The sequence below is a fragment of the Physeter macrocephalus genome, chromosome 2, assembly GCF_002837175.3.
Source record: "Physeter macrocephalus isolate SW-GA chromosome 2, ASM283717v5, whole genome shotgun sequence".
NCBI classification, from domain to species: domain Eukaryota; kingdom Metazoa; phylum Chordata; class Mammalia; order Artiodactyla; family Physeteridae; genus Physeter; species Physeter macrocephalus.
The window spans coordinates 94,720,278-94,746,689 of record NC_041215.1 but is presented as its reverse complement, the minus strand read 5'-3'; the positions used below and the strand labels follow the sequence as shown (position 1 = coordinate 94,746,689).

At 39.9% G+C, this 26,412-nt stretch overlaps 1 protein-coding gene across 2 annotated transcripts in view; it reads left to right on the top strand.

Annotated features, from left to right (window-relative positions):
- Nucleotides 1-26,412, top strand: part of HIBCH (3-hydroxyisobutyryl-CoA hydrolase) — a 90,271-nt gene that overhangs the window by 60,870 nt on the left and 2,989 nt on the right. For both annotated transcript variants that reach the window (XM_028480128.2, XM_007104440.3), the window contains 5 exons: nucleotides 2,178-2,264; nucleotides 6,298-6,356; nucleotides 7,064-7,145; nucleotides 21,967-22,086; nucleotides 26,150-26,183. In XM_028480128.2, the coding sequence (XP_028335929.1) occupies nucleotides 2,178-2,264; nucleotides 6,298-6,356; nucleotides 7,064-7,145; nucleotides 21,967-22,086; nucleotides 26,150-26,183 (382 nt within the window). The remainder of the gene's footprint in view (nucleotides 1-2,177; nucleotides 2,265-6,297; nucleotides 6,357-7,063; nucleotides 7,146-21,966; nucleotides 22,087-26,149; nucleotides 26,184-26,412) is intronic.

Sequence of the window (26,412 nt, the reverse complement as noted above, 5' to 3'; positions counted from 1 at the left end):
GTGAGAGGCCCGCGTACCGCAAAAAAAAAAAAAAAAAAAAAAAAAAACTCTTCTGAAGGGTATCTGTTGTAAGGGACACATATTACTTACCTTGGTCTTAAAACATTTTTCTTAAACAGCACGGTCAGTTTTCTTAGCCCAGGATAGCACAGTGGCAAAGGATGTGCAGATGGACAGCCTGGTTTTAAATCCTAGCTTGAATTTAGCCTCTTTAGCCCCAGTTTTCCCATCTCCACAGTGAGGACGGCAGTTTTATAATAGCAGTTGAAAGTCATTGTGTTAAATGTAACAGAAGGCCCAGTTCAAGGTGGTTTTGCCTCAGAACTCCCAGCAAGAGATGTGGGATTTTTCTGCTTCAGCTGGCTAGCTCAGTCTTATTGGACTGGCTTGTGCCTGAACTACATGGGTGGGTGGAATACACTGGCTAATCTATCCTAGCTAATGTGCTCCATCCCTGGAACTGTGGGGTAAAGTCAGTTTCCCAGGAAACCCATGGATTTCTGATCTTGAGAGAGGGGTGTTATGGGATAGGGGAAGGAATGCGATTAAAATGTATGCAGTATACAAAGTTGAAAGTTGTCCCCTTACACTGTTACAAGGGCCTTCCATCACATTTGCCTGAATTTTCAGATCTTTCTCTTTTTTAGATCTTTATGGGCATCCTTGGGCACATTGAGTAGGTGGCTGTCTCATTCTTCCCTTGAGCTGTAACAGGAAGCAAACATGGGTACTCCATTATTTGCTCTGGAGGGACACCCTTGATTATAGTGGAATTTGGTTAAGGATGGGGGAGAGAGCTGATCCACAACCCTTTCCTCTCTTAGTCAGATTGCCCAGTAATATATGCAGTGCATAGACTACCATTTACAGGGCCTGTAGTGGATAACAGAAATGAATAATACACATTGGGAATGGGGCTAGAGGTGGGTACAGAAGATAAAAAAACATCTGCATCATCTGACAGAGTAAAGTATGGTAAGTGTACAAACAGAATACAAAGAAAGGATTCAATGGATTGAATCCATTGAAGGAAGAGCTTACTTGTAAGAAAGGACTGGAAGTTTTCTCATAGAGGTTGCAGTTCAGCTGGGCCTTAAGATAAGTATTGTCAGGAGAAGTTTTTCTGGATAGAGGAGACTTTAATGAGCAAGTCCCATAGGGGTAGGAAAGCATTAGCTGTGTTTTAGAAACAGTAAAAAGCCCATTTGGCTGAGTGTAGGAAGAGGTATGTGAGGGATCTAGGGGGAAAGCTGTTGGAGGACAGAGGGAACGAAAAGTACCCACCGAACTGAGACGGCATCTTGAGACCAAAAAATGAGGCAGGCGGCTCCGTATAATCAGTGGATCGGTTTGTTATAGGGTAACTTATGCTCAGGGTGGCACTGGGCGGACAGTGATCTGGCAGCATTCGCAACTGCACTCTGCACTGCTGAGGGGCCACTGGGATAGTTTTATGGTTGACCTTCGGGTATGGGGATGTGTGCTTGGAAACAGGACATGCAGTCCTAAGTTGGGATTTATGAATATGGGTAACTCGTCTCTTGGGCACTGGAAACACGTCAGTGAGAATCTTCATCATTGTCTGGGGACTAACAGAGCACGGAGGCCACCTGGTCCTAATGATTATTAAAAACGATGTCTATTAACTATTGATACAAAGCCCTTGACAGAGAAGTGATTTACCACACAGTACAGTCCTGGGTAGGGTCAGTGGAAGGACAGGAGGAACTGTATGGGCCCCCAATGGTGTCAGTTATGTTAATAGCCATGCAAGAGTTAAGTGTGGCTATATTATAGACCTGTGCATTGACTACAGTAGCCATTAGTCACATGTGGCAATTTTCGTTAAAATTAATTAAAATAAAATTTATAATTGGGATCTTTAGTTGCAACACTACATTTCAAGTGCTCAATAGCCAGAGGGAAACAAAGATGAATGTCTCTGTTTCTCCTCTTCAATTTCTTTCGTCTTTATCCATTCCTTGCAAGGCAGCATTTACTTTGTGGGAATGTGTGTGCTTTCAACTTCAGTGAAAATTGCCTTCATTGACTCAGCTGAAGGGAGAGCATCATAATTTTAAGACAAGGATTTTTAAAAAGAATATAAGATTTCTAAAGAAAAAAAATTCTGTGTTGCTGTGGTGTTTTAAATGTTTTCCTTTTCCCCCCCCCTGTAGTTGGGCATGTTAGAAGAAGATTTGTTAGCCCTGAAATCTCCTTCAGAAGAAAATATTGCAGATGTCTTAGAAACTTACCATGCTAAGGTAATCTTGTCAGTATTCTAACCTCAGATTTTAATTCATGAGGAAGGGGAAGTGACTGAAAAATTAGCAGTTGGTGAATATTATAGTTTGTGGGTATAAATAAATGTACTGGGATTTATTTTCTTTAAAGCTTGTTGGGAGTATCAGTGCTTCACAATCATTAGGATGGCCATCTGAGAAGATGACTTCTTTACATGCAACTACACAGCTTGTTTTCTCATTGCTGGTGAATTTCATCGCATAGCCTTGTGATTGGCCCTTGCAAGGGCTTTTTACAACACACTGTGACATTTGTGTAATGGAGGTTCAGTGTTGATGCTATTTATGGAGCTGCTAAAGTGAAACGCTGGTCTATATCGAAATATAATAATAACATACATTGCAGTGTTTTCTTTTAATTCCTTTTGTTGTCTAACTTAAATTCTCTTTTAAGAGCCAAGAATCTATAAAAATGCTACATGACTTCTAGTTAAACATGATAGATGCCATATATGCTCCCTCCTGAAACCACACTAAAATTGTAGTAAAGGAATAAGAAAGGCAGGAATCCACAAAGAGAAATAGAACAGAAAAGGAGACAGTGGCAGGCATGAGATGTCAGGATTTTGGAAGCTTGAAAGTGGAATGATGAGGGCAACTACTTGAGACCTGAGAACACTGAACTCAGTGGGGGAAGCCAGTAAGAAGTAAGCCAGTTCTTTCTGTAGACTCTTTGTAGGGTACCAGCTCCCTCTGACAGGCCTCGCTGGCTAAGGGCAGGGATAGGTGAGGTGCTCTACTGAAAAGAGGCAGAACATATTAAATGGGAAGAATTCTGGCCTGTTTTCCTAGTTGGTTTCCAGAACTCTTATGTACCATCTATCTAAGTTTGGGCAGCCATAACAAAAATACCGTAGACTTGGTGGCTTAAACAACAGAAATTTCTCACAGTTCTGGAGGCTGGAAGGTCCAAGATCAAGGTGCCAGCCTATTAGGTTCCTGGTGAGGGACCTCTTCCTGTTTTGCAGATGGATGCCTTCCTGCTGTATCCTCACACAGCAGAGAGCAAGTGAGCTCTCTCAGGTCTCTGCTTATAAGGGCACTAATCCCATCCTGAGGGCTCCATCCTTTTGCCTTAATTACCTCCCAGAGGCCTCACCCCCAGACGCTATCACATTGGGATTAAGATTTCAACATGAATTTTGTGGGGACACAAACATTTAGTCAGTAGCACCATCCCACTCCCAAGCAGTTCATTAGAAGCAAAAGAAAACCTGTAGCTATTGACATTCGTGTACCCCTCTAATGAAAAAAACATCCAGGCCTGATCATCTCATAATGCATCAGACAATTGACAGCCCCATAATTGCAATTGACATTACACACAAAGTTTCCTAATTTTAGTGCTTCACATAGAATAACAAGGATTGCCAGGCATTAAAAACCGGAGATTGGCAAAAATAAAAAATGTACTTGAAGGAAGTAGGCAATGCAAGGAGAAGAAGGAACCCTAACAATTATAGGTTTGGTTGTTTTTTTTTTTTTATCTTCAGATAAGAGGAAAATATTTCATCTGTGAAATAAGAATAGATGTTACGAAGAGAAATAGTTAAAGAATAAAAAGAAATTTCAAATGTGACAGCGAAATGGGGGAAAACCTCACAAAAGATTAGATTAAAATTGATGGATGAGGAAGACTCTAAGAGGATAATAAGGTGGCAAATGGAGAGAAAAGAAAATCAGGTATTATTCCAGGAGGTCCAAACCTGTTAGGAATTTGTAACAGAGGAGAGGAAATATTTAGAGAAATGGTACCCCCCGCCCCCCGCAAATTACCCAGAACTGAAGAACATGAGTACAGATTCACGGGCCCTGAATAGTTAGTGTATGAATATGAATACAGAGCATGTGAGCATTTCTTCAGATTTGGTCAAAGCATCTGACAGTCTCTTACGTTGAAACGTGGGATAGATTATAGCGTGTGGGGGGTTGAAGCGCCTTCCCAAGGAGTTCTGTTAAATGTTTGGGTATTAGGCTGTAAGTGAAGCCATCTTGGCCTTCTCTTAGTCAGTGTTTTCCTCAGTGATTTGGATGAGAATGTTGATGGTGTTTTGATCAGACTGATTTGAAACTAAGAAACTAAGTTAAATTAGGTAAACATGTTTGTGAAGAAAAAAACACTTCAAGTTCAGAGTTATCTGTTTAATAGTAAAAATGTGAAATTCGATGGATGTGTGGGGAAACACTCCATGTGTTTTCCTTTCCTTCTCACTACTACCACATTCACAACACTCCTGACTCCAGACGTGTTGGTTTTCCACACATCAGGCAATTCTCCACGACACAAGCTGGGTGTCTTATGATTCCTTTGAATGCTGACACTGTCTACCTGAGGTTCGCATCAGATCCCACAACTTAATGGGCCCAGTCCCACAAGATGGACCCTACTTTACACACCAGTCACAAATCCCAGGTTGTCACCTGTACTTCTCACTGACTGGCAATAAATTGGGGTTCTCATGACCCCCTCCTTGGGTTTGATAATTTGCTAGAATGACTCACAGATCTCAGGGAAACACTTAACATTTATTGGTTTATTATGAAGGATATGAATGCACAGCTTGATGAAGAGATACATAGGGTGAGGTCCAGAGGGGCCTCGAGCCCAGGAGCTTCTGTCCCCATGAAGTTGGGGTGAACCACTCACTCTCCCTGCATGTTCATCAACCTAGAAACTCTCCAAACCCCATCCTTTGGAGTTTTTATGACAGCTTCATTATATAGGCATGATTGATTAAATCATTGACATTGGTGATCGAACTCAATTTCCAGCCCTTTTCCCCTCACTGGAGGTGGAGACAGGGGAGGTGTGGGATTAGATAGTGGAGTATGGGACTGCAACTTCCCTTGGTTGGTTCCCCTGGCAACCAGCCCCCATCCTTAGGGCTTTCCTATAGTCACCTCAGTAACATAAACAAAGGTGTGATTGAAAGGGGCTTGTTGTGAATAACAAAAGACAGCCATTTCACCTTTATTTCAGGAACCAAAGACAAAAGACCAAATATTGTAACAAAAGGTGATCTACTTAGGGATTTTCATGGGTTTTTGGGAGCTGTGAGCCTGGAACAAAAGGCCAAATGTATGAATGAAGACCAAATACATATTTTTTATTTTAAATCACAGTATCACAATAGAGATAATTGTATTTCAGTCCAAGGTACCAAATTCATAAGTACAGGATGGGAGAAATGTAGCTTACAATGGCACCAGTTTAAAAAAAAAAAAGTTTTAACTGCCCAGTTTAAATCACAGCATAATAGGACTGCCCCAAAACTAACCTAGAGTTAGTCCTGTTATTTAAAGCATTGTATCCAAAACAAAGGTATGCAGAACCTTGTTGTACTTTGCTATGATTCAGCCACATCTGCAGCTAATGTACATGTACCACACTTTAAGAATGACCTTGATAAACTGGAATTTGTACATAAGAAGGACCTGGATTGTGAGGGGACTCAAAACTGCACTGTGTGAGAAAAGATTAACTCAAGGGGGATTAACTAGAACTATAAACACGATAGGGCTGATTTTTGGTTCAAAAAAAATTTTTTTTTTAATCCTAATTAGAGTTGTTCAAGCACTTCTGAGTTCTTTTCTGAGGCAGTGTTTTTTTTCCCCTGGAGGTCAGTGCTGCGGGGATATCGGGGATGTGGTAGGGATTTCTATATCAGACAGAAATTGGGGCAAGATGACTTCTCAGGTCCCTTGAAATCCTTAAATTCATTGACACGCTTTAATGATAACATAATCATATATAATGGCATACAAATAAAAATACAAGAACATTTTTTGCTTTTGATAGTTTTAAGAGCTAGTCTGGAGTAATACATAGTGTCTGAATTTTGAACATATGGTAGTAGTTATTTATGAGACTGGATGTAATTTGAGTGAAAGTTACAATCTGCCACAAAATATATCATTAAATATGGTGAAAATTTTAAGAATTTTTAAAATTTGAGTTGCTTCAAATTAATTAAAGATTTTTATTTTCAAACAGTCCAAGATTGATCAAGACAAGTCTTTTATACTTGAGGAACACATGGACAAAATAAACAGGTACTTAAAGAGAGGCGTCAATTATATCTTCCTTTGGAAAGACTATATTAAATTGAATTTACTAACACTGTAATTGTGCTGTGTTTGATAATGTACCAAATTCTGAGATCAGATAATGCAATGTTTTTTTTAGTTACCTTTGAAAGTAGCTTCCTGCCCACTCCTTCAGGGGGAAATAAGCTCATTATATTTAAGTAATCTATCATGCTGATTCATTTTAGTGCAAAACATTTCTTTAATGGGGAAGAGAGTCTAGAAAATAACAACTGAATTAACTTATCTTTTATCATTGTAAAGTCATCTTCTCTGAAGGTCTTATCAAGCTGATTAGCAAAAGGTTTTGTGCAATGATTTGAGAGACTGACAGACTGACTTAAACACAAGAGGAGGAAAACTGTTGGAAAATGAGGCAACTATCATTACGTTTTAGAAGCATCAGTTTTTGACAGTTAAGACATCATTTACTTATGTATAATAGAAGCAAGAAAGCAGAAGAGAAAAGGTAGGCTTTATTTCCCATTAGTGAAGGTAGACTGCAAATACCCAGAGAAACAATGTTCTATTTCATCATCCTGTAATATAGGTTGGAAATTTTTTCATTATTGAAATAGGGTTTAGGGGAAGCCTGTGTTTAGACTCATTGCTATCATGGAAAGAAGAAATCGCTTGCACATTGTTGAAATCTTATGTTTCCCTTTTTTTCATAGTTGGTTCTCAGCCAATACGGTGGAACAGATTATTGAAAATTTACAGCGAGATGGTTCATCTTTTGCCCTAGAGCAGTTGAAGGTAATGTATAGATTGTTTCTGCCATGAGAGTGGTGAATTCTTGTGAAACGGAAGCCTCTGAGGGGTGTCAGAGCTCTGTGATGGTGACATAGCCCACTGCACAGTTTTTTTATGAACTCAGTTGAGCTCCAGAAAGTAGTTCCACAAAACCTTTACCTAAACCAAAATGCCTTGTCTACCTGCTGGATATTGATAACAAAGCTAAGCTGTTTTTAGGTCTTTTGACTTTAACACAGAAGGACTTCATAAGCATGCTTCATCTCCAGTAGTCCTCCTTGTCTTGAGGGAGAAATGTTCAGGGATGTTTTTATTAGAAGGGTTGGATCAATGGAGAGCAGTCACCTTATAATATATTGCAGTTGTGACATTAGTCTGTAAGTTCTATTTAATGTGCAACACATCAGTATATGGTCTTTTTAGCAGTAGGTTTAATAAGAAAATGATCCTTTCTAAAATAACAAGAGGCTCCATCTACAGCCATAGCCAAGTCCTAAGCAGTGTTTCTCAGTGTTAGGTACACTTTGATCTTTCTTCAACATGACTCAGCTGGTAACAGCAGAAGAAAAGCTGTTTTTGTGTAAATGAGTGCATATTGGATACTGACATTCATGGAACTATCATGTGACTGTGAAACTTGGGGTACTTTAGACTTCTAGACAAAGGAAAGAAAATGTATGATTCCTTTTACTAGAAAGAAAAGGTGGTTTCTCTTTATCTGATAGTATTTTTCAATTTACAGGTATAGTTATAGCATTTCAGTTGTCAGGTAACTTACAAAAAATTTAAATTAAATCTTACCTGTGAAGATGAAAACATTTCCTCGTTCTTAAGGGAATATTAATTTGTCTCTTAGGATCTTATTTAGTATTGGAATTCTATTAACTTTCAAGGATAGGCATAAATTAGAGTAAGTAGACCAGCCATATATTTCCCTAACTCACAAAAGTAATGTTACTGTTAACAGCTTTCAGGAATGTTGGCATAAATGTAGCTAACCATTTTATATTTCAAGGATTCTGACTTGAAAGTTGGTTCTCTTGTTTTCAGAGCAATATAGAAACCAGCATTCCTGTTTGTTTGCGTGTTTGTTTTTTCAGCAATAGGGTTAAGTATGCACTTAGCAATTTCATTTGAAAATAGTCATGCAGCACATTACCTCATAGGCTATATATTGAATGGTATTAAAGCAGTACAGATAAGCAACTAACCATATTATTTTAAAACCACTGGCCTACCCCAAAACTGAGGGATAGGACTCAGATGGTCTTCCAGTTTTCCTCCCATTTCTCTGGCGATATGTTTATTCTGCATTCAGAAGAGGGTACTTGGCAAGCCACCCATCACAGCTAGGATCAGCATAAGCACCCTCACTGGAAGGACCGATTTTCATTGTTATTCAGTTGACCTGCTCTGTTGAATGAATGTGTCTCCACAGTATTAGTATCTGCTGGGAGTAACATGATGTGGGGATCAGAAATTCCCACTGAGGCTTCCCTGACAGAGACTTAGAAATAGAGCTTCTTTTAATTATGTCAGCTGGAAACACACACCAAGAAACAACCCTGAAGGAGAAGACAGTTGTTAGTGCTTCAGTGACAGGTTTGCAGATCACATGTTTGAACAACTTTTAAAGAAGACACTAACACTTGTGTCAGTAAACCTCAAGGATTGCTCCTGACCTTGTGGACTCTTCAGGGATTCCTGTCTTCCTTCTGCAGGTCCCAATGATCTAGTCTGTATTGATGTTTGAAGTTGCAGCAGCCTACTCCATGTCTTAGGGGTTCCTTTCTCTCTAGGATTGTCCGTTGGGAAGGACATAATCTTTTCAACATACTTGCGTATCATTAAATAAAAACATACAGTTTTCTTTAATCCTTTCTTTAGATTTTTAACTGCCAATCACTATAGGATAACATACGGGCTAAAAAAACTGACAAATATGGGCAAGTTGTAAAGAAGTTCCATCTTTACAACTGATGGAATTTTCGTAGTACCTTATTTTATGGCTTCTAATGTTCTTTCTTAGATTTTCCTCCTAAGTTCCAATACACTTTTTTTTTCTTTTTTTAAATAATGCTGTGGGTTGGAATTCATCAAATCTCCTTTTAATCACTCTTTTGGTGTATGTTGTTCATGGTACGAAGCAATCCATGTAAGCTAATGGGCTATTTAAATGCCCTGATGGGTAGCTTATATTAGAGAAACCTTAACCAAAGACTCCCATTGAGGTATTCTCGTGTGTGTGTGTGTGTGTGTGTGTGTGTGTGTGTGTGTGTGTGTGTGTGTGTGTTTAGTTGTGGTCAAATACATGTAACGTAAAACTTAACATCCAAACCATTTTAAAGTGTATAGTTCAGTATTGTTAAGTATATTCATGTTGTTGTGCAGTCAATCTCCAGAATATTTTCAACTTGCATAACTGAAACTTTATACCCATTAAACAATACCTCCCCATTTCCTTCTCCTCCCAGTCTCTGGCAACCACCATTCTGCTTTCCTTTTCTGTGGATTTGACTACAATGGACAGCTTGCATAAGTGGAATCATACAGCATTTTTCCTATTGTGACTAGCTTGTTTCACTTAACCATGACGTTTCAGGTTTCACCCATGTTGTAGCAGGTACCAGAATTTCATTCCTTTTTTAAGGCTCAATAATATTCCATTGTATGTTGTTGCCACATTTTATTTATCCATCCATCTATTGATGGGCATTTGGGTTGCTTCTACCTTTTAGGTCTTGTTAATATTGCTGCTATGAACATGGGTTTACAAATATCTGCTTTTAATTCTTTGAATACATACTCAGAAGTGGAATTGCTGCATAACATGGTAATTCTATTTTTAATGTGTTGAGGACTTCCACACTCTTTCCCATAGCAGAGGCACCATTTTATGTTACCACTGACAGCAGTGCACAGAGGTTCCAGTTTTTCTGCATCCTTGCCAACACTTGTTATTTTCTGTCTTTTTTTTTTTTAAAAAAATACCCATCCTAATGGCTGGGGGATGATAGCTCATTGTGGGTTTTTTGTTTTTGTTTTTTGGCCATGCCACGCGGCTTGCAGGATCTTAGTTCCCTTACCAGAAATTGAACCCGCGCCCTTGGCAGTGAAAGCATGGAGTCCTAACCACTGGACCACCAGGGAATTCCCTCACTGTGGTTTTAATTTTCATTTCCCTAATGGTTGGTGATATTAAACATCTTTGCGTATGCTGATTGGCCATTTATATTTTCTTTGGAGATATGTTTAAGTTCTTTGCTCATTTTTTAATTGAGTTTTTTGTTGTTGTTGACTTGTAGGAAGTACTCTCCTGTTTCAATCTCCCTTTTCTGGTAATGAGACTAGCAAGCTTGCCAAAGTAAAGAAGGTTCTTCAGGGCCAATGAGAGAAGTATTTCTTTTCCAGAATTACAAGTGATGTCAGTAATCAAAGGAATCATGGCTAGAAGCAGTTGAGATGACCTCAATTGCCTCAACTCTCAGCAAGGATACTAATCCAAGGAAGGAATTTAAATGGGTCACCAGTGCTTAGGAGGGCTGGGGAATGAAGTCCACGGCCAAGAGAGGCAGGGAAACAAGAGCAGAGAGCAGTGAGTCAAATTAGTGTCCAGGAAGGTGGTCCTGAGCAAATGGCCAGGGAAACCAGTGTTGCTTTTGACTTGTCTTTTAGGTGTTTTCTTGTTATTGATGTAGGATATTCTGCTGTGTTAAAGGCTTAGAGAGAGGGTGTATACTTTCCTTTTCCAGTACTAGAAAACTCTTATTAGATTTTTGGGGATTTCTTTCTAATCACTAATGTGAGATTTATGTATTTTTTTTTATTTTAAAATGCTCATTTCATGAAGAGTAAATGAAACTCAGTTTTTACTTGAAGAAATTAACATACAAGAATATGACAGGTCTCTACAAAGAATTCATGCACTGAAAAATTGGAGGAAAAATAGGAAAACTAAGAAAGATAACCAGGGCATAGATTTTAAGAAAGAGGAGCAGCAAAATATTAAAATGAGAAATTAAACTTAAAAGATTACTAATCTTTCTCTAAGCTTTCAGAATTACCTGTATACTGTACTATTTAAAAATAAAGTGACCGATATTCAAGAAAATTGCTGCAGGAATTGTTCTGCTGTAAACAACTAGAAAACTGGACAAAACGTATGAAACAAGTATTTGTAGACATTGGACAATGCAGGCAGCACATGTGATTCCTGAGAGAAGGGAAACAAACAAGAGAGCCCTAAGATTGACTCAGCTTTCTTCCTGCAGGAGTTTCCAGAATATTGATCTGTACGTGTTATGGGTAAAACTCCACAAGAGCAGGGAAAGAGTCACAGGAAAGCAATAGTCTGAACAGTTAGCAAGTTTCACACAGGTCTGGGAAGTGTTCATATTCCCATCAGCCAGAAGATTTACACTTTATTAGTGGGCATAAATTAATACTAGAGTAATACTTGCTCTGAACTCCCAAGGTAATTCAGTGGGGAAAAGATAGTCTTTTCAACAAATGGTTCTGGAACAATTGGATATCCATAAGCAAGGAAAAAAAAGAGTTACTGACTCTTACCTTGCCCTTGTAGGGGAGGAAAAAATTCTCTATCCTCTTAGGTTCTCTGCCTGGGCCTAAGAATCAAACTGACATAGACAGATTAACAGGAGAAGAGTATACAAATTTTCTTAAATTTTTACATGTACATGGGTGTCTGTACCAGAGAATGAAGACCTGAGGAATGACCAGAGCAGGAAGCTTGTATACCTTTTAGACAAAGAAACAATAAATTTGTGAAGAATTGACAAGGCAAATAACTTTTGGCTAGGAGTAGTAAATGGTGAAGAAGTAACTAGGAAGATACGGGTTAATTTAAGAAGGTTCGTTTGTATAGATTTCTTGGCCCCAAATTCCCTATCTCTGGTGATCAGAATGGCTTTCTTTCTCCTGGCACAGGGAGGGTACCTTTCACATGGGGGTTGTATCTCCTGCTTTCAGGAAGAAAAGGAGGGTCAGAGTGCCATTCTTACACCTATTGTTTCCCAGGTGCCTTTAACTCAAAATAATCAATATGACAACATGGTATTATCTTGGGGTGACATGCTTTGAGCTCCTTCACACTATATGCAATTCAAAATGTATTATGAACTTAAATATAAGCACTAAAACTATACCACTCTAAAGGAAAACAGGAGAAAATCTTGGTGACCTTGGGCTAGCTAAGATTTTCTTTTTAATGCAAAAAGCTAGAACTGCAGAAGAAAAAAATTGATAAATCTTTATTATAATTAAACACTTTTCCTCTTTGAAAGACACTATCAGAACAATGAAGCAACAGATTGGAAGTATTTGTAAAACGTGTATCTGATAACAGGGCTTTAATCCACCACATATACAATATAAGTATGTAAACAGCACAACTAAAAATGGGAAATCTAGACATGTCACCGAAGGAGATACATGAATGGCCAGGAAGCACATGAAAAAATGCTCAAGATCTTTAATCTTTAGGAAAATGCAAATTAAAACCGCAGTGAGGGATTCCCTGGTGGCGCAGTGGTTGAGAGTCCGCCTGCCGATGCAGGGGGCAGTGGTTGAGAGTCCACCTGCCGATGCAGGGGACACGGGTTCGTGCCCCGGTCCGGGAAGTGAAGATCCCACATGCCGCGGAGCAGCTGGGCCCGTGAGCCATGGCCGCTGAGCCTGCGCGTTCGGAGCCTGTGCTCCGCAACGGGAGACACCACAACAGTGAGAGGCCCCAAGTACCGCTTAAAAAAAAAAAGAAGGGATGAGCTGATACATTAAGCAGCTTGGATGAATCTCAGAAGCATTATACCAAGTGAAAGAAGGCAGACACAAGGACTACCTACTGTGTGATTTTATTTTATTTATTTTTTTTGCGGTACGCGGGTCCCTCACTGTTGTGGCCTCTCCCGTTGTGGAGCGCAGCCTCAGCGGCCATGGCTCACGGGCCTAGCCGCTCCGCGGCATGTGGGATCTTTCCGGACTGGGGCACGAACCTGTGTCCCCTGCATCGGCAGGCAGGCAGACTCTCAACCACTGTGCCACCAGGGAAGCTCTGTGTGATTTTATTTTTATGAAATTCTGGAAAAGGCAAAAGTGTAGGCCCAGAAAACAAATCAGCTGCCCGGGGATAGAACTGAGGGAAGTAGAACTCTTTGGGGTGATGGAAATGTTCTATATCTTGATTGTGGGGTAGTTGTACAACTGTATACATCTGTCAAAATTTATGGACCTATGCACTTAAAATGAGTGAATTTTATCATATGTAAATTACATCTCAGTAAAGCTATTTAAAAAATAAAATGATATGCCAAATTATGTTTAAAAAACAGTTTGACCTATAGAAGTGGGCATTATGTTTGCTGAAGGTACCTATTACACTGTGCAGTTAATTGCTATTAATAAGAGTAACTGAATGGCACTGTCGATGGATGCATTGTTCCTTTGGGAAAGAGTACAATAAACCTTAAGGGGAAAATGCATCAATTTATGTAGACAGGAAGAGAAAACAGTTTCCAGTCCACTGATGGAGCTTAGTGACCCTTAAGTGCTATCATGAACATTTAGAATATCATCAAACAGGAGTACCTGCATCTTTAGATACTGTCTTTTCATTTTTTTTAATTGTTAATGCTTTTAAGAAATTACCGGAAAAATCTTAAGGTTGCAAAAAGCACTCTTCTTGGACTGGTTCTGAGCCTTTTATAAGAGGAAAGAAATATTAGTGCCCATTTCTTTAAAACAATATGGCCCTCCAGGATGGTGAAAAAATATTTAAAAACAAAAATTTGTCTGTGAAGCTGCAGTATTCGGTGAAGTAGACCAACTCGTTTAGGTATTTTGTGTTTCTATGGTTTTTTTTTGTCAATCTGAACATTTCTGGAAAAGATTTATAGATATAAGTACATAATGTATAAGATGATTATTTAAAAAATATTCACAATTCATAGCAAAACATAACTCTTAACTACAGTTGATATAAACTAGTTAAAAAAATCAAAGACCTGTTTAACAGACAGGCTATAACAGGGGCTTATGCCACTTGGTTTTAAAATAACAGATGATGTGATTTACTGTGGCTTAAATTCTACCTTCTACTTAATTTCATTCAATCCCAAGGACAAATGCTAAGAAATATTTCCCTTTTAAGCCTTAAAACAGCACAACAAAGCTTCAGATATTTAGTGGCAGTGTTGAATACCATAGAAATGACAGTGTTATTCCATAAAGACCTCTACCTGCTTGTCCCTGTCCCCATTATGTGTCCTTTTCTCTCTACTGCTCCTGTCTTTTTGCTTTATTGAGTACCATCTATAGCAGACTATAAGCTGCTGAGAAGCTTGCTTGCTCCTGTATTTCCAGACACCTGTCACAGAGCATTTCACATGGTAGGTATGATGAATGAATGGGTAAGGTGCTGTGCTGCCACTGAGTTTCAAAAATGAAAATCCAGTACCTGTTCTCAGAGGGAGTTCACAATCCAGTGGAACAGACACATAAACAAAATACTGTAAGTGCTACTAAGCTAGAGGCTTGCCCAAATCATTGTGCGTGTCCAGAAAATGGTGGAAGGAGTCTTAAAGGCTTCACAGAGGAGACCTCTGAGCAGAGAGTAAAATATGGGAATGAGTTGTCAAGTGGCAAAGGGTATATCAGACAGAACAAAGCACATACTCAAAGGACAAATGTTAGGAGAATGCAGAGCTGGGAACAAGGAGTAGAGTGTCAGAAAATACGGCCAAAAAGATGATTGGAGCAGCCATAAGGCTGCTGAGCAGCCTTATGTTAAACTAAAGAGCTTGAATTCAGTGAATTTTTTCTGAGTGCTTATGTATTTTAAGACTTCATTTTTTTTGAAGTACAGGAAAGTTATAATGTATAGCTGAAAAATTTTTATAACATAAACATAATGAACACCCAGAATAAATTAGGCACTCGATATGTCTTATTGAGTCCCATCCCAGTCACTACCTCTCCCTAGGCTAACCATATACTGATTTTTAACACCATAGATTTTGTTGGTTTTTTTTTTTTTTTTTTTTTTTTTTTTTTTTTTTTTTTGGGGTACACGGGCCTCTCATTGCTGTGGCCTCTCCCGTTGCAGAGCACAGGCTCCGGAAGCATAGGCTCAGCAGCCATGGCTCACGGGCCCAGCCACTCTGCGACATGTGGGATCTTCCTGGACCGGGGCACGAACCCGTGTCCCCTGCATCGGCAGGTGGACTCTCAACCACTGCGCCACCTGGGAAGCCCTGTTTTTGAGTTATATATAAAATCATATAGTTTTCTGTCTGTGTTTTGCTCAGCATTGTATTTGTGAGGTTCACCAATGTTGTATGTAGCAGTGGTTTGTTTTCATTGCTTTAAGTTATTCCATTGTGTGATATATCACATTTTATTTATTTCTACTGTTCGTGGACATTTGGGGTTGTTTGTAGGTTTTTACTGTTAGAAATAATGCTGCTATGAACAATTTTGTCTGTGTCTTTTGTTAACAAAGATATGCATTTCTGTATATACCCAGGAGTAGTACTGCAAAGTCATCACATATTGTTAAAAGATACACTAAAGCATATTAAGAATTTTGATAGTTTTTTTGAGCAAAAATTGATCCAAATCAGGCAGCACCAAAGCAGAAGTGGTAAGAAAAGCTCTACTGATAGGAGCTGAGGGGAAGCCTTTTATGCAGAGGAGGTGGAAGCAAAGCAAGGAAATATTGATTGGCTGTAGCTTAAGCAGTTGCTTTAGTTGGGAAAGGCTAATTGGCTATTTATGATTGGCTGTCCTTAGGTTTCGATTTTTACCCTTGAGGCATTACAGGCTTAGATTTTGGTTTGCTTACAGTTACTAAAGCATTAAGGGCACCTCAGTTAGATGGCCTCTGTTTAATTTGAAGCATGTACATTTATCTTAGTTACTGTCAAAAAGTTTTCCAATATGGTTGTACCAATTTACATTGGATACTAAGTTGCTCTACATTCTCACCAACACTTGATATTATTTGTCTTTTTCATATTCGTCATTCTGGTGTATGTAAAATAGCATTGCATAGTGGTTTTAATTTGCATCCATGATGACTAATGGGGTTGAGCATCAATTCATACCTTTATTGGCTGTGGTATCCTTCCTTGCAAAGTGCCTATTAAATCTTGTATTATTACTGTTAATTTGTAGGAATTATTTCTATCTTCTGCTAATTAAGTCCTTTATCCAGTACATGTACTACATATATCTTCCTCCTATCTGTTACTTGCCTTTTTTCTATCTTAATGGTGGCATTTATTGAACAGAAATTTTCTGTTCAAAATGTGGAGAAGGTGTCCTGAAGATTTGGGGCAGATCCATAACGATCCATAAATGAGAGATTTCATTACAAACTCTTTACATTAACCAACTGTAATGTAGAACAGGAGTTTGTTATTTTGGGGTTTTGAGATCTGTTGTTTTAACTGTGTTTATGTTCTTATGGCCTTTTAAAAAAGTGATTGGATATACTATTTTAGATTTTTCTTAAGTTAAAAATCCAACTGTATAAAGTGTTTCTAATTATAGTATTCCTTAGTTTTTTATTTTCTGTCATCTGCCCTCATAGAAAACATTGTTTCTACTCAAAATGTTTTCTATACGCTTTCAGATAATTTGTTTTGACCTGTTTTGCACTGATTTATTTCTCTTGTGCCTTGCAAGTATTTTAAAGTATCAGCTATTCAAATTAAATAATTTTCTGTAGTATAATATGAGCAAATGATTTATCCTTCTCCTCTGACCTCTATAATGTACATTGAACACTTCTTAAGTGGTTACTGTCTGTGGCTTACTTAAACTTTTATCTTGATGGCATTTTTAACGGTTCAACAAAAGTTTTTTACAAGTAGTGAATTTGGTTTTTTAATGGAATGATTAGAAAGTTCATCTCATAATATATTTAATAGATTGGAAATATGCTGTAGCCATTTTTCAGAGGAGAGCAAAATTACACCCATTTATATTTTTCCTATACCTTTATGTATTCTTTTGAGTTAGATGAAGAATAAGCTAATTTGTTGCCTTTAATTAGCTTCTTAAGCTCTCATTTCCTGTTCATTGTCTTTATCCTGTATGTAATGTAAGTCAGTATCAGCTCTATTTTTTAATGCATTTTTAAAAAGTAAAATGATATAAATTTACTTGAATTCCTGTTAGTGTTCCTTCTTTTGAGATTAAAACTGGCAGAGCCTAGACTTTTAAAGAATGTTATACATGATATCATTTTTTTTTTTCTTTTTTCTTTTTTTTTTTTCGCAGGCTCAGCTGCCATGGCTCACGGGCCCAGCCGCTCCGCGGCATGTGGGATCTTCCCAGACCGGGGCGCAAACTCGGTTCCCCTGCATCGGCAGGCGGACGCGCAACCACTGTGCCACCAGGGAAGCCCCAGATTCATTTTTGATAACCATGATGTTCAAATTGTACACACCAAGAAAACTTTTTTTTTTTTTTTTTGCGGTGCTCGGGCCTCTCACTGTTGTGGCCTCTCCCGTTGCGGAGCACAGGCTCCGGACGCGCAGGCTCAGCGGCCACGGCACACGGGCCCAGCTGCTCCGCGGCATGTGGGATCTTCCCGGACCGGGGCACGAACCCGTGTCCCCTGCATCGGCAGGTGGACTCTCAACCACTGCGCCACCAGGGAAGCCCGATATCCTTTTTTATAAATGAAAGAATTCAAGAGATCATTTTCTAAGATCACTTAGTGAATCAGAGAAATAGTTGTTATAGCCCTTGAGTCAACTCTGAGTCCTACTTGGTAGAAATTTTCTAATTGTAATCAGTAGGCTTGTTGAATACTGTTTTTCTCTTGATAATTCATGTCAGACTGTATATTATTGAGTGTTCTGGTAGACTCCTGAGGAGAGGGTCAGAGGCATTATTCTGAGTTTTCCTTTTGTGGTAAATTTCCTAGGACTTAATAAATAAAACTTAACCAAAAGAAGGGTTCCTAGGATTCTTATCCCAAAGGCAGTGATTATAGTGCTCATAATGCTTTGAGTGCAAGGACTGTGTGCTGTTGATTATTGTCTCCCCTGAAGTGTCTAATGCATAATAAATGCTCAGTAATATTGTTGAATTGAGATGAGAATGTGAATCATTTGATAAAAATAAAGGAAAAAAGAAGTTGGTTATTTGATATACAGGAGACAACTAATCTTTAAAGGGTCAGATAAATTGGTTAGAACACTGACCAGTGTTCCTCTAATACACAGAAATGTGTCCGTTCAGTTAGTTGTGTGGGTGGGCGCAGGGTTGTATCCATACACATCCTGGCTTAGCTAAAGATCCAAGTCCTAATCATTATCAAAATTTCCAAAACAGTTTGTGTTCCCTTTATCATGAATGAAGGTATGTTAGCTCCTTTAATGCTCTTCCATCGTCCCTTCTTTGATTCCTCTAACACAGGGGTCCCCAAGCCCCGGGCCGCAGACCGGTACCAGTCCTCGGCCTGTTAGGAACCGGGCCGCACAGCAGGAGGTGAGCAGCGGGAGGGGTCCCCAAGCCCCGGGCCGCAGACCGGTACCAGTCCTCGGCCTGTTAGGAACCGGGCCGCACAGCAGGAGGTGAGCGGCGGGCGAGCCAGCGAAGTTTCATCTGCCGCCCCCCATCGCCCCCCATCCCTGGCGTTACCGCCTGAACACCCCACCCCCACCCCATCGTGGAGAAATTGTCTTCCATGAAACCAGTCCCTGGTGCCAAAAGGGTTGGGGACCGCTGCTCTAATATGTCCCACTTCCTTGTCAAGGGAAACATCCCCATCTGTGGTCATATTTCATCCTTTTCTGCCTCCTCTAGGAAGTAATTGCATCAGCCATCTCCCTCTTTCAGTATCTTCAATTTTACCTTCTTGAGTTAGTGGCATATTTTCTTCTATCATTTTCAAAGCTTTCCTACCCTTACAAAAAAGCCTTCCCTTGACTCTGTTTTTCCTCAAGCTACTCTCTTGACTTTGTCTTCCTCTTTGCCATTGAAATTACACAAACAAGTTTTTTTTTTAATAAATAAATTTATTTATTTATTTATTTATTTTTGGCTGCATTGGGTCTTCGTTGCTGCGTGGGCTTTCTCTAGTTGCTGAGAGTGGGGGCTCCTCTTTGTTGCAGTGGCTTCTCTTGTTGCAGAGCACAGGCTCTAGGCACGTGGGCTTCAGTAGTTGTGGCTCGCAGGCTCTAGAGTGCAGGCTCAGCAGTTGTGGCGCACGGGCTTAGTTGCTCCGCAGCATGTGGGATCTTCCAGGACCAGGGCTCGAACCCATGTCCCCTGCATTGGCAGGAAGATTCTTAACCACTGCGCCACCAGGGAAGTCCCCACAAACAAGTTTTTATTCACTTCTTCACCTGACACAATGTCCTCTCCTCCATCTTTGTTCTTTTTGACGTTTCTTCAGCCTTTGACCTTCTTGACTACTTTTAAAGCCTCATATAGTATGAGGAGGTAGGCTTTGGAGTTGGCTGGCTTAGGTTTGGATTCCTGCTCTGTGTGACCTTGGACAAATTCATGAGTCTGGTTTCCTCATTTGTAAAATGTGCATATGTGTGAACATACTTGCCTGAGAGCTAAGGAAAATGTGCTCAATAAATGTTCCTTCCCTTCCCTGATTTGTTTGCTTTCCGACACATTGCACTATCCTGTATTGCCATGCCATTTATGAGGTGGGTAATATTTATTGTCTTCATTTCACAAATGAGGAGACTAAGGTCAATCATGTAGGAGGTAGTGGAGCTGAGATTTCACCTCAGAGCTGTCTCACTCTAGAGTCCAAACCCTTAGCCTCTGTGCTGAAGTGCCAGCATATTGAGTGGTTGGAGACTACAGTTTCTTCTTCTATTATATCTGTCTTATGAAAACATCTTTTAATATTTCATGAAATGTCTCAACCAATGGAGCTTTTTTTTTTTTTTTTTTTTTTTGGCGGTACGCGGGCCTCTCACTGTTGTGGCCTCTCCCATTGCAGAGCACAGGCTCCGGACGCGCAGGCTCAGCGGCCATGGCTCACGGGCCCAGCCGCTCCACGGCATGTGGGATCTTCCCGGACCGGGGCACGAACCTGTGTCCCCTGCATCGGCAGGCGGACTCTCAACCACTGCGCCACCAGGGAAGCCCCAATGGAGCTTTTTTAATGAAATTTTCTTCCCATTTTTTTTTCTAGTTTGTGTATACGGCACAAGCACAGACAACTGGGGACCTTAAGTGGCCTTTCTTATGAAAATAATTGGTAGCCAGGTGAGGAAGTATAGCGAGAGACAGAGTTTTGTGTCTAGATGGCACATAAAGTACCAAACTAAGAATTGAGGACACAGGCAGTTAATCATAACAATAGTACTGAGTGAGGTACATAATTGTGAGCTTGCACACTGCAGCCCTGTTGGAAAGGGAATTGTAGCTTCATTGTTTTTGCAGACTAGAAAAGATAGAAGGTAGCTGTGTCCCTCCCTTAAGTACACCTTTTAGCATTGTGAATGAAGTTCTTCTAGGTCTTCATTGTGATAACATGAGCATTGCTCTGACCAGAGAAAACTACTGGGTTGGGCAATAAAATGGACCCATTACCTACTTGCCTATGGAAAGGATGGGCCCCCAGCACAGTATGCAGACTGCTGCAGGGGTGCCATCATCCTTGTGGCCTGCAACCAGAAAGGTGAGAACATGGAGTAGGATCGCTATCAGGACATGGAATGGGATCATGTCCATACAGCACTGAGGGCAGAAGAGTGAGTTCCTGCGAATATGAACTAGATTCATAAAAGACTTAATTGTTTCCTCTCCTTCTCCTCTTCTCTTCAGCATTGTGGCTGTAGGTAGGGTACTAATCTTCCCTCAACTTTTCCTGTACAGTAGTCATCTATTTAAGCTCTGGCAACTGCTTGGTAAGATATTGCCCTACCCACTCAGTCTGTTCTCTGAATCTGTTGCCAGACTTGAGGATGATACAAAGAACCTGGAATCTTGATGTGGGGAGTTCTTTGAACTCAAAAAGTGAAATTCATACCTTTGAGACAGTCACTCAGCAACATGCCTGAAAACTATATATTGCAATTATAAAGGAAAGGGCAAGCCTCAGATTTATACACATGTAATGGGACCTCCTGCAGCAGCTGTTGTATTCACAGCCATACACATGTATGGAGTATCAGTAATAGCATCTTTAAATTCAGAAGGAAGTGGCATAGCATTGTAGCCAAGGAGTCAGGCCTATATTTCTTATTTTATCAAATATTTAAGTACTAGAGAAGGCCACGTCACAATACCTTGAATTATTGTTTCCCTCTTTACTTCCAAGGTAAGTGGATTTATTTTTAGGTGAAGACAATAGTTTAGTTAAGACACTTCTCTAGAGTCACAAAGTGGGAAGGAGGAGCTACTGTATTTCTACTCCTTCACTTTCTTTATATTGTAAAGTGAAATGTCTGTCCTCTGATACATTAGTGCTTTGTGAGATGTGTATTAGTTTTATTTAGGCATAATAACTTTGCTTATTACATAGTTGAGATGATAATTTATGTCAGGCAGGCTACAAAATGTAGATGTACTTTATTACTTCAGTTATGGGTATAGAATTTATTCCACTTGTAGAATGATCTGTTTTGTTGTACCGGATTAGAAGTTTTTGTTTGGTGCTTTGGCAGGATTAGGCTAAGGCATAATCTTATTTTTATGAGATTTTGTTGTAGGAAAGTATTGTTAAGGAGCAAATTTTAATATGATTTATATCAAAACTCAGCTGGTTTATTATAAGCAGTAAAGGAACTATTGGGCTAAAACTAGTAAATTTTTTCTCTAATAGGTAATTAATAAAATGTCTCCAACATCCCTAAAGATCACACTAAGGCAACTCATGGAGGGGTCTTCCAAGACCTTGCAGGAAGTATTAACTATGGAATACCGGCTGAGTCAAGCTTGTATGGTAAGAATTTTTCTTTAAAGTATTGTCATTTTCTAGTTATGAAAGTCATATATGTTCATTGTAGAACATGTAAAATATAGAAAATTTATAAACAAGAAAATTGAAACTATCTATAAATCTACTCTATGAAAATGCAACAGGCCAGTTAGCTTAAGGCACGTGGGAATATTGCTCACAGATTGTTAATAAGCCTTTGTGAAACAGCAGTTACCTTTGCATGTAATTGTACGAAGGACTCTAACCTCATGTGAAATTCAGAATAGAAATTTTAACCATTTTTCAGGCATAGTCTCTGACCTTGGGCAAGAAGCATAAATTCTCTAAATCTGAATGCACAAAGGGAAGTTATTAGTCTATTATATGTTTTAATTAATAGATTAGCATTGAAAATACCATTATAGATACACTTAAAATAGGCAATAATCACATAGAATATTATTGATTTCATGAAATATTTCAGAGTCATAGTGATTTATTCCTCCAGATAGACTCTTAAAAAAAATTATTTATTTATTTAGGGTGTGCCGGGTCTTTGTTGTGGCACACAGGATCTTTGTTGCAGCATGTGGGATCTTTTAGTTGCGGCATGCGGACTTATTAGTTGCAGCATGTGGACTCTCAGTTGCGGCATGCAAACTCTTCAGTTGCAGCATGCATGTGGGATCTAGTTCCCTCACCAGGGATCAAACACAGGCCCCCGGCACTGGGAGCGTGGAGTCTTATCCAGTGGACCACCAGGGGAGTCCCCAGATAAACTCTTTTAAAGCAGAATTCTCTCTTTTGTGTTATGTGTAGAGGACCCTTAGATTAATACACTCATGGCCTAAAGGAAATATTGTGTTTAATAACTAGAAAGCAGACATACCTAATGGTCTTCGATATCCTGAAATAGTGAAGATATTCAAAATAGTTCATCCAACCATAAATTAAGCTCTATTAGTCATATATTGAGGTCAGTCCATAGGATGTAAATGGCAGCTGAGGTACTGTGCTAGGCACTTTACATGCATTCTCTCAGTTAAATATTACACTATCTGTAGAAGGCAGGTACTATTATTGTTTCCACTTTACAGATGAGGAGACAGTGGCATAGAAAAGTAAAGTAACCTGCTTAAGGTGGTGCAGCTGCTAAGTGGCAGAGACATGGCGTGTGAAACCAGATGGTCACGCTCCTGACCCCTACCCGGTACACCTCACCCAGTCCCTGTTTTTCACTGTACATTTAGTGTACTGCCTGGATTGATTGAGTCCCTCCTTCCTTCATTCTCTCAGCAAATATGTTTAGCTATGTGCCAGGAACTGTGCTAAGTATTATGCTGTTGTATGTCCTTGTTCTCATGGGATTTATAGCCTCCTGAGACTATAAAGAACAAGTGAACAAAATAAGTAAAATAATTACAAATTGTGGTAAGTGCTCTAGAGGAAACCTACAGGGTTGGTGATAGAATGATGTGAGGACAAGAGCGAATGGGGGAAGCAAAGGGAAACCTTTAAATAAGTAGGTCCAGGAAGACATCTTTGAGGTGTCAGCTCATCAGTGACCTGAAGGGTGAGAAATGAGAATGCTGGAAAGCCTTGTGGTTTCAGCAGGGGGTGATTTGGTTTTAGGAGGGTAATTATTGCTACTGAATGATGATGGGGTTGGGGAGGGGATTCATAGTGGATGTAGAGATCAGATATGAGTTTACTGCAGTAATCCAGGTGCAGAATAGTAGTCGCTTAGACTAGAGTGTCAGTGGAGAGAAGTAAGTGGATTTAAGACAAATGTAGGAGATAGAATTGATAGGCCTTGATGGATATGAAGGAAAGAACACATTTAGGAGTTGGCGCTTAGAGGTGTGGGTTAGAGATTTAAGTCTGAGAGACATTAACGCCAATTAAAAAAAAGAACACTTTGGAGATTTATTTATTTACTTAACAAATAAGAGTGCTTACCATGTGCTAGGCACTAATATATAGGTAAACAAATCAGAGACATCCCTGCCCTCTTGGAACTTACTTTATAGTGGGGGAGATAGACTATAAACAGATAAATTTGTAAAATATGTAGTATATTATTACAGGTGCTAAGGAGCAAAAGTAAATCGGGAAGGAGGGTATGGAATACAGGGGGATAGGAGTTGAACTTGTAGATAGGAAGACCAGAGAAGAGCTCACTGAGATGATGTTCTTTGAGTGAAAACCTGAAAGAAGTGTGGGAGCGAGCCATGCACCTATCTGGAGGGCACCTGACGTACAGAGCTCTGAAGTGAGGGGTGGCCTTCCTGTTCTAGGAACTGCAGGGGGGCCTTGCTGATGGAGTGAGGCAGGGGTGGTCGGTGAGTGAGAGAGAAAGGAGGTCAGAGCGGACAGCGTAGGGAAGGGCTGTGCAGAGCATACATGGCCGTGGAGGTCTTTATAAGACTTTGGCTTTTGTTCTGAGTAAAATGGGAAGGCACTGGATGTTTTTTGAGCAGAGGGAGGGACAGGATCTTATTTTTAACAGAATTGATCACTCAGGCACTGATGTGTTGAGTTTAGAGTGGATAAGATCATATAGAAGGAAAATGAGCAGTGGAAGAGAAAATGGACAGAGGTGGGAGAACCAGGAGAGAGTGGTGTCATGAAAGCAGGAGAGGAGTGTTTCAAGGAGGAGGGAACACTGCCAAAGCCTCTAGTAGACGAGGATAAAGGCATGCTTTGAGTTTGGCAATACTGAAGTTACAGATGATTTTGGCAAGCCATCTCAGGGGTGTATTGAGGCAGAAGTTGCAGTGTGGTAAGCTGGAGGGGAAGTGAGTAAATGGGATGTGAAGAATTGAAGACTGTGTTCACAACCCTTCTTGAAACAGAAATAGGGTAGAAGCTGTGGAATCAAGTGAGATTTCCTTTGGAAGATACTAGAACATGTTTGTAAATGATTGGGAATGAGCCAATAGGGAAAAAGGATTATGTTGATGATACTAATAATAGTTAACATTTACTGAACACTTACTATGTGTCAGACACTGTGCTGGAATGTGGATTAGGATAATCTTAGGATGGATGTGTTGATATTACCATTTCATATAAGGAAACTGGGAGTTAGAGAAATTATTAGCCCAAGGTCACATAGTTACGGTGTAGTAGAGCCAGGAGGTGAACCCAGGACATTTGAACTGCATGCACTCAACCACTAAGTTATACTGCCTACATTGATGATGGCAGGAAAAGAGAGACAGGTGACCTTCTCAGGCTTAGTCCTTGAGAAGAGGGCATATGAATGGGAAGGCAGGGGAGGATTGGCCTTTGGCAGGGGTGGGTCCCTTCCTCCTTAGACGGGAAAGGGAAGCCATGTGCAGAAGGCTGTAGGCTGTAGTTGGGCTGCAGATGTTTTAGTGGGAAGAACAGAATGTTCTGTCTTAGGGCGTCTTTTTTTCTTTTTTTTAAATAAAGTAGAAGGTTAGTTAACTCATTAGCTGAGAATATGGTGTAAAGAGTAGAACTTGCTAGGGGAAGAGGGTGAGGGGACAGAAAACAGTTGAAGTCATTATCTTGCAGTGGGGAAGAGAACATGGATTGTGAGGCAGTTTTCCATGCCTGTTTGAGATTTGTGATCATGAATTTTAAATGAAGCCAGCCACAGTTGTATTTTTCTGCAGTAAGATTTTAGCTGCTCAAACACAGGCAGAGGTAAATAGTAGGGTTCAGCTGGTGCTGAGATTTTGCCAAGATAGAATAAAGGGCGGGGTGTGTGTGGAAAGGCTTGAGGGAGATAATGGCATTTTCAAGAAAAAAAAATGACCGCATTAATGAACTGGGGAAACTGGGCTGGATGAAGAGCAGAGTGAAGCCAGAACAAATGGTGAGAAAGTCGCGTAGATCAGCGGAGCTCAGTTAAATCAGGGATTTGTAGCAGTGGAGATATTTGAGCAAATAAGAATAGGAGGAGGTGATCAGAGTGGGTTCTCAGAGGTGGTCCAGTCTCTGAATGTCGTGGCTCAGGGTGTGGCCACGGAGTGGGGGCTAAAGTGGCTGGAAGAGAGGAGATGATCAGGAATGAAGATGCCCAGAAATTCCACATTTAATCTTGATTTTCTTTCAGGGAGGCCATGACTTCCATGAAGGTGTTAGGGCAGGTAAGTGACAGTTGTTTCCTTCCTGGCTATTATGGAAATAGGATTTTTGAGCAGTTAAAAAAAATGATGATGGTTGTTTGATTAGTGCAAATCAAACTTTTATAAAAATTGCAAAGTTTTTTTTTTTTAATGTTACCAACTGGCATATGAGGGAAGACCAGTCTTTGAAACCAGGATTGTTTAAAAAATTCCAATAATGGGGCCACTGCTCCCTAATGTATATATAAGA